Consider the following 9,521-nt stretch of genomic DNA (forward strand, 5'->3'; position numbering starts at 1 on the left):
TATCTCCTTGCGCTGCTTTCTCCAAAAATGGTGCTATTCAAACCTTTCACACAATTGCGTTGGATCAAAAAACCAGACTTCAGCAAGTCGACAGAAGATTATATATTCCTTTCTTGGAAGAAGTACGTTCTTTGACGTATTCTAGATCTTCTCCGACAACACTTGCAAGTAGTAGTACATTGACTACTTAAAATAATTCTGGTTTGCAATTTCCTTTCTTTGAAGGAATTGGACTGTAAGCATATTAGCTAGCTAGTCCAGATCAATACTATCAACTGTGAATAATTGTGTTTACATTTTCTTATATATCAAGCACTGGGAAATCCCAAGTATTAATAGCAAAATGTGATCTTGGGAATTCCCAAGCCTTAATTATAACATTAACCTTTCTCGTTACATCTCACTTCCTTAGGGGAATTACATGACATCATTTTCACTTTACAATCTCAGGGGACTTTCCAATTGTGCAACACACTGAAAAGGTGAATTCCCAGCTATCCATTCAATTTGTTTTTCATCAAGTTGATGCAAGAAAGGGGAATCCCTAAAACGTCTCATCAAATAGATTCTAATTGTAAACAAAGATAAATCATCCAATCAAATTACTCAGGGCACATCACACCCTCCCCCTTAAAAGAAGAAAGTTTGAATGTAATGAAAACTTTCTTAAATGTTTTCTTCTTTTACATCAACTTCAACATATTTATTAACTTTGCGTGCTTAATTCAACATACACAGTGACTACTTGTCACACAAGTTCCTTTTTAAAGGAATTTTTTGTTTGTCAGTTTTTATTCTGGACAAGGCATTAGCCATTACATTGTCTTTTCCCTTAATATGTTTGATGTCCAGATTGTACTCTTGCAAGGTCAAACTCCACCTCACCAGTCTTTGGTTTTGTTCTTCATCCTGTTGATGAAGGTGAGGGGATTGTGATCTGTGAAAACAAGCACAGGGTATACTGTGGTACCCAAATACACATCAAAATGTAGCAATGCTAATAGCAATGCCAGACATTCCTTTTCAATTGTGGAGTAATTTCTCTGGTGCTTGTTGAATTTCCTTGAAAAGTAACATATAGGGTGGTCAATTTGATCTTCACCCTCGTGCATCACAACACCTCCACAATCAAAATCCATAAATCATCACATTTAGATAATCTATGCATAAACCAGACTTCAGCAAGTCGACAGAAGAATATATATTCCTTTCTTGGAAGAAGTACGTTCTTTGACGTATTCTAGACCTTCTCCGACCACACTGGCAGGTAGTAGTACATTGACTACTTAAAATAATTCTGGTTTGCAATTTCCTTTCTTTGAAGGAATTGGACTGTAAGCATATTAGCTAGCTAGCCCACGTCAACACTATAAACTGTGAAGAATTATGTTTAGATTTTCTTATATATCAAGCAGTGGGAAATCCCAAATATTAATAGCCAAATGTGATCTTGGAAATTCACAAGCTTTAATTATAAAATTAACCTTTCACATGACATCACTTCATGAGGGGGATCCCCTACGATGTCATCTTCATTTTACAATCTCAGGGGAAGTTACCATATGATCCAAAATTAGAAATGGTTCAATTTGTTTTTAATCAAGTTGATGCAAGAAAGGGGAATCCCTAAAATATCTCATGAAATAGATTTTCATCAAATTAAATTACTCAGGGCACATCACAATACCCTGTCTGCAATCATAACACCGAAAGCTAAATTTATACTTCATAACTGAGCCATAGCGATTTAGTCAATGAGGTACAGCGTTTTTTGTTGCAACTAACCAACTAACAAAATATGCATGGAACTAAATTACTTACTATATTCGTCTCATATACGCTTGATATCTTTTTTTTTTTATGTCACCAGGTCCAATATGTATTGTTTTACTTGGATATAATAGCCCATGCTGCCTGATAATGACAGGTAGTTTTATAGCCAGTGTATCGTTCTTATTCACTGCAATGTTTGTAGACAATTACGTCCATCTTCTTGTTGCCTTCACATTTGCAGGTAAGCACTTCCTGTAACACATTTAGTGACCTTTACAGACCTCGAAACAATTAAGGCACCTGTAACTTTTACCCCTGTATCATCACAGACAGATATGTCAGAATTCGAACCATTAATCAATAGCTGCATCTGTTAGTTTTATTTTTATTTTTTGTTAATTTTATTTATTTTATTCATTTGGCAACAAACATCAAAAGCAGGAAAAAAAATATAAAGGAGGCCTCCTGAGCTGTCAGGGAGCACTGAAAAGCACAGGAAAGCACTGTCGCCAAAAGGCGCAGTGCCCCCTACTCAGCAAACCTCAAAATAAGTTTACACATAAGTTATATACAATTTAACACAAGAGACAAGAAAAATGGCTACAGTGATGGAAAAATTTTTTGTGAGAGCAGTTGAAGCTATGAGATTGTGACATAGCTAAATTCTGCATATTCAGCTTATTTGTGAAAAAATAACCTAACAGAGTCAGAGAGTCTAATACTTAACAAAGGGGAAAATATCTAGCATTGTTTGTCTCTCAGAAAGAGAACTCTATTAACAACCTCTAATTTTTCCTCATGAATATTATGAATAGGATAATTATGATACAAGAGGAAATGTGCTTCAGCACAATAAGTTTGGCAAAATAACCAATTTAATAGAAATGCACCTCTATTGTGATTTCAGGGTTGTGGAAAAACCAGGACATTAGATGTGATATGTAATGGTAACATTTTATAATGTTTCCATGCTAAAATTATTATATTTTATTTATCATATGAACTTGATGCTTTATGATTATGATATAATTATACTAATCTCTTATTGGTATCAATTGGGTTGGCGGTGATTAACTACATACAACAGATATTATCAAGATATGTCAATTTTACATATATAAAATTGAGATTCCTATCAGGTTATTTTATATCAATGAATAGCTAATAATTAAGAAAATTTGGATTAATAAGGGAGAGGTCAAGTTTATACTCCTAATTAAAACAGTGAGCAATTTATTGCCCAAATTAATGGACATTGAGGGAGTATAACAGTTTTATAGAGAGTTAAAATCTGGGTGGAATTTGGATTTCCCCAGGGGCCTTAAATAATTATGTAAAATTGGGAATCTTATATCATAGACCTCCCAAGATTTCACAATAATATGGGCGGACAAAAGAAATGAAATTTCTCTCTTTTGTTCTGATCTTCCTACCTGCATATTTTGAAACTTATGTAAAAGAAATTTACATAGATAAAATGTGATTGGTCAGACTTTTATCAGTCCGTGATTTTAGAGATGTAATTGGATAAAATTTGATAGGTGGGAGGAACTTAAAACAAAGAATATTCTATTCCATTTTTTAAGATATGGGAGGACAACACCCAAACGTATTGAGTTCTAAATCAACCTTTGAAGCTAGCTGGAGTCTACACTCAGTAGCTGGAGTCTGAAAATATAGGCTCACTAAGACTTGGAGAACATGTCTTCGAAATGATGGTGTTAAAATATATCATAATGAAACTAACTGTAATGGGACTGGTGCCAAATGCGTCTTGTTATTTATGTATGATGGAACAATAACCATTGAAACCATAAGAAAACAGTAAATATTAACCGCTCGGCCAGCAAGACATCGTAACAGAGATGTTGCTTTTTTAAATGTGGTAAATGTGCACGTGACAAGTGAATTCCTGATATCATTATTTATATTTGACCATATGGCTGGAAAAGAAACAAGCAATGAGTTTTTAAATCCGTCTGTTTTGGCTGTGATTTCCTGTTTCAAAATGAGACTTCCATGCCGTTCATTTACACTCCACCTACAAAAATAAAAGACATGAGTACTAATTAGACATGAACATGCAAAACATATAGATATATACGTCCTTCTGTGATTAAGTTTGATGAGTTCTAATTTAAGGTCTCATTCGTTGAAATCGTTCCAGAAATAAAGACAAAAACCCAAGAATAAAGACAAAAACCCAAGAAAGATGCAAATTCAGATGCAAATTCAAATATTGCATTTTGCTCCATTCAAGCCCTACCGATGATTTGTACACAAAGCGTTCTTGAACAAAAGAATCACGTCGTACTTTCCATTGATTATCACATTAATATTAGCTCCGTGCTTTCCATTGATTAAAACATAAACGTGCAACTTTTGATTTCGTTCCTTAGGTTTTAGACTTAAAGGGTACAGGTACTGGCTGCTTGTTTTGATATTATTTGTCTTTGTTTAGGATATACAGGGGCGGACATAACTGGCACCTTAATGATTTGGCGGTCTGCAGTTTCAAGCAGAAATTTTATAATTTAAAGCACCTATCTTATCATTCAAAGGAAATGTCTCAATATTGAACCATATGTGACTTACACAGTGCAATTTTTTATGAAAATAAAACGATTTGTAGTCGGATATTTACATCAGAAGAGAATGGTCCTTGAGGGCGCTAGTTAGTTTTCACTCAGGTAGTGTGCGCCATGAATGTACTACATTCGGGGATTTTCCTTTGTCGGCCGTGTTATTGAATGTGATAATTTGAATGGGATAGGCCAAAAATCCTTAAAAAATCATGTTTACAGCTCGTATGTTACCTTCAAATCATAATACAGATATCTGTTAACATAATTTATGTGCACAACAAAAACATAGGTAATACACTAAGAATGTGAACCGAAATGACCCGACTCTATATGACTACCTTTGAAAAAAATGATGAACCGCAAATAGAATTATAGCATATTGTTTGCAGGTAGTACTAAGTACACACTTTTGTTGTAACGAAATTCCGGACTACATTATTATAGGCACAACGTGTAGAGTGCTTCTAATGCCGTCCAAATGATTTGTGTAATATAAATAGACGATACTTTAGTGTCTGATAGAATTATAAAATGCGAGACTAAAAGTAAATCAAACATTTGAACCGACCCATGTACTGTAGGCATTTAGTATGACATTTTGTCAAATGTAATCATATTTATATTAATGTTCTTTTCTTCCATTTTATTCATATATCAATTAGGAATCGGGCAGGGCTTGAGTGGTGTTCCATGCATACTTCCAGTCACTTGGTATTTCAAGGAAAGATTTGCTCTGGCCAATGGTATTTCAGTAGTCGGTGGATCTGTCGGAATGATGGTCCTTCCTGTTCTGACGCAACACTTTATACACGCATATGGCTTGTGTGGTGCTATACTACTACTAAGTGGCCTAAGTTTTCACGGTTGTATTGCAGGGGCGTTAATGCGAAGACCTGAACAGTCCCAGGGCACTGTTACCAAGTATTCCAAACTAGAGGAATCAAGCGACCAACCAACTTCAAATTCAAATAAAGATAACCCAGATGCAGTCACCAAATGCGGTTTTCTTGTGTCATTTTTAAAACAAATTTTAAGCCACTTCCATTCCGGAATATTCGTTGATGTACCAAAGTTTACCTTATTTCAAGCAATATTTGCATTGTATTCTATCGGTTACACTACATGGATAGTTTACCTGGTTCCACATGCAATTAATAAAAATATTCTACCAAACAAAGCCGTGTTTCTATCTACAGTCGGTGGTTTTGGAACTGTCATTGGTCGTGTTGGCTACGGTCCACTTGTTGACTACAACATCATATCAGGCACCCGGTTATTTGCTACCCTGTCGTTTTTATGTGCAATTACATTTCTAGTGGATCCTTTCACAGATTCATTTGCAGTGATGTGTTTCCTGGCCTTCGTTGCTGGCGTTTCTATTGGTGCTCGATATCCAATATCGATAACGATGACAAAGAATCTTGTGGATGAAGATCAATTTGTATCTGCGATGGGATGGACTCATTTCTTTACAGGATTAGGAAAAACTATTGGTGGACCATTGACGGGTAAGTTGTGGCAATGATATGAACGTATACACTGTAAAATATTATTTTACGACACTTTCCTGTATGGTTATTGCCACAATGTTGAATTACTGTTTCACTGAAAACAGGCATACCGTTAGACTGTATTTTTTCATTTTTTTAAATTTGTAGTATCTTCCAAATGTTAAATAGTAAATAGCCGTATTGTAATGACAGATTGTGTTTAAATGCTAGTTCGTATAATGTACAGTGTGTAGTTACGTTAACAATTATTGCAATTTTAACGGTAGAGTGTTGGCAATTAACCCAGTTGCTGCCAGGTATTTTACCGTAAAACATACATGCTTTCTACCGTATTTTATACAGGATTATGGGCATTATACATGTTATCGCGTACTTTTATGGCAATATACGCGTATATATCCTAATATTTGCAATTTGAAAATGACGAAAGTGTCATTGCATGACATCATGTGCATATTCTAGGTTAATTAAATATAAACATTGATTAAAGATGACCTTGTATGCAATTCGTTAAAATCTTTGATAAAAACATACAAACTGTTTTTGATTTGTTTACAGGTTGGCTTGCAGACAGTACAGGCAATTACCGGATTGCTTTCTTGCTCGTTGGTGGTATAGATTTGGTCAATACTGCAATTTTGTTTGCGATAGAAATCACCCAAGGCTGTAGCTAGTAGTGTTTTATAGAATCATTGCCTTCCATTAATAACAACATTTGTTTTCTGTATTAAAAATGTGCTTAACAGCGATTAAGATAAATGTCTTTGTAATAATTGGCACTTCACGGGAAATTGATTTTGGACAGTTAGGGCCGCTACAGACTTTTCAGTGGATATAGAATATTCGATGCAACATGTCTTCGTTATTTAATAATAATAATAATAATAATAATAATAATAATAATAATAATAATAATAATAATAATAATAATAATAATAATAAGAATAATAAGAATAATAATAATAATAATGTAACGGGCACCAGAATGGTTGGTCTTAATAATAAGGATAGGGTTTGAAATGTTAGGAAGATTAAGGTAATATCATTATTTACCATGTTTATTATTTTGTTTATTTTGATTGTGTCATTCTTAATTAATATAGTTTTTGGTTTCATATCAAATTATATTTCTATCTGTTGTGTAATTAATCGATCGTGATCATCATCAAGTTAACTTATTTTCCATCGTAATCATTATTGTCTTTGAAATTGTTTTTAATAGATCATGGTTTATCTTTAATTTGAAAAGGTCATTTACCTCTGTTGGTCATGAAAATGTAGGCATCCTTTGATTCTCAAGTTTATGAGCATTTAAAATGTTTATGTCTTCATTGTTTATTGTCTTCCATTCATAGAAGTTTTAAGAGCACTTTAGCAATTGATTCCTTTTATATGAGTGTGTATTGTTATCCTAAAAACTTAAGTGTGGTGTAAATTATTGCCACTTATCTTTTGGCTCAAGATTGTAGGTGACCTACTTATGAATTATTCATGAGAAAGTTTTATCTCTTTAACGGGTTATGTATTGTTAAGATTTGTCAAAGTAAATGCTTAGTTAGGGTTATTATTTATGCTGTTGCAGAGATGGTACTTAAGTTGGTTTTCAAGTGTTTTCCCATATGAACTTGTCTCAGATAATTTTACTTCACTTCGATCTGAGCCTCCAACTGCTCAACATCTAGTCAATTCAATCCTCATCATATTATCATTGCATCGATCTTCATATTGTTTCTACATTATTAATATTATATTAAAGCCGGAGCATAACATCGTATATATCTTCAAGTTTCCATCTGTGTGTCTATTTATTTTGTGTAACGGTATTGGACATTTATTATCGCCCGAGTAAGCCCCTGGATCCAAAGTTGAACAAAAAGAAAGTCACCCTAAAAATCATCACCGTAACATTGGCGTCTTCAACGTGGGGCTAAGCTTGGCGATAACTATCTTCAACAAATTGGATCAGGGCACCCACGACCCTTGGAAGCATCATGATCTCTGGTATTATCTCACGGCTGGAAGCCTTGGAAGCTGAAATGAACTATCTTCGTCATCTCCATCACTCTAGACAGCGTTCATCTCCATCATATACAGGACCAACATATCTTGCACATCAAATATTCGGACATGTTAAGTGGTTCAACGTTAAGAATGGTTATGGATTCATCACCCGCGATGACACCAGAGAAGATGTGTTTGTGCATTGGCGAGGTATCACCATGAACAATCCAGCAAAAGTTCAATCAAGTGTAGGCGACGGTGAAGCAGTTGTTTTTGACGTTGTGCTTATTCCTGGAAGAACTCCTGAAGCCATTCACGTCACCGGCCCTGGAGGCACATGTGTTCGTGGAAGTAGCTATGCCATGGACAGACCCTGCTTCAACCATAGTGTCCAGCATCAATCTCATACGCAAACTGATCCAACTTATGCAATTGAGCCTGAATGTGAACATACATGTAGTGAATCTGACTCTGAACCCAATCATGTTGATGGTGATATCACTGATGATGATATGTTTGAATACAACTCGGATGACTTCCCGTGTGACACTAGTGATCAAACATCTGAACACTCTGTACCTGATAACTTGCCGCCAGCTGATGATATTGTTCCCTTAGTTGACATTCCTCCTGAAGATCCATCCTCTGAACCATCTGAATCCGATTCTGCTAGTGACTCTGAGCTGATATCCACACCAACAGCTATCAACCATGCACAAACTCTTGATAATCACCTGGTTAGTGAACATGATAAAATTGCTATGTCTGAAGCTTGGGAGAAATTGAGCAACTTACAAACTGATGATTGTTGTGACCAGTTACTGGACAGAAAGTTTAATTTTCTTATATTGTGTCAACTGGAAGATATTTCCCGTCGTGTTCCATCCCAAGATATCTTGAACGTATTATTATGTTTATGCCAACACCTTCTAGACATTGACCACCATGGACATCTTACTGATATTATACCACCATTTGTGACAGTACTTAGGAAGTACCATGCTTTTATTTCCTGTGGATATGTAGCCATCAACTCTCACCCCTCATATCGCAGTTTATATTCTAATGATTCTGCCATCCTTACATCATATTCGGACTCAGAAATTGCAAATGCAACTAGTACAAATGCAGGTAGACTGCTGTTGAACTTTCAAGGTAACAACATGGAACAATATGGACATTTGCTTGATAAATTATGTCACCTATTTTACATTAGTAAGGAGCAGGAACTCATCGCCACTACGTTATACAACTGTTATCGAAGATGGAAGGTATATTATCAGCGAGCAACAGAACAACAAAAGTAAACTGACTTTTGAAAAACACTTCAAATATAATGACATTATCATACAACATTTAAATTTCAAATTAGTGTGCGATCTACATATTTTTGTCATCTGAATAATATCATTCAAAGACTGTAATGACTCTATCACAATATTATAATGAAGTGTATGTTGCTAAAATCCAAATCAAACATTATTTTCATCATATTTTAAAGTGTCATAATTATACACATATAAATGTCGAGGACGCCATTTCCTCACAGCAGAGTTGAAAGTAGCTGTCACACCTGATCTTGTCAAATAATGTTTCTAAATGCTTCATTTTATGATCATAATTAAGTTTGTCTTCTTTGTGTGCAACTTAA

At 34.8% G+C, this 9,521-nt stretch overlaps 1 protein-coding gene across 1 annotated transcript; it reads left to right on the forward strand.

Annotated features, from left to right (window-relative positions):
- The first annotated feature begins 1,920 nt into the window (after positions 1–1,920).
- Positions 1,921–6,833, forward strand: LOC140144574 (monocarboxylate transporter 12-B-like). The gene is made up of 3 exons (XM_072166393.1): positions 1,921–2,014; positions 5,021–5,866; positions 6,428–6,833. The coding sequence occupies exons 1-3, from the start codon at positions 1,921–1,923 to the stop codon at positions 6,541–6,543; spliced, it is 1,056 nt and encodes a 351-aa protein (XP_072022494.1). The 3' UTR covers positions 6,544–6,833.
- Positions 6,834–9,521: the final 2,688 nt, after the last annotated feature.

The sequence above is a fragment of the Amphiura filiformis genome, unplaced genomic scaffold, assembly GCF_039555335.1.
Source record: "Amphiura filiformis unplaced genomic scaffold, Afil_fr2py scaffold_64, whole genome shotgun sequence".
NCBI classification, from domain to species: Eukaryota; Metazoa; Echinodermata; class Ophiuroidea; order Amphilepidida; family Amphiuridae; genus Amphiura; species Amphiura filiformis.

Coding starts and splice junctions, on each gene's coding strand:
- LOC140144574 (XM_072166393.1), top strand. CDS start 1,921: ATGACAGGTAGTTTTATAGCCAGTGTATCGTTCTTATTCACTGCAATG. Junction 2,015..5,020: donor TGTTGCCTTCACATTTGCAG/GTAAGCACTTCC, acceptor TATATCAATTAG/GAATCGGGCAGGGCTTGAGT. Junction 5,867..6,427: donor TATTGGTGGACCATTGACGG/GTAAGTTGTGGC, acceptor ATTTGTTTACAG/GTTGGCTTGCAGACAGTACA.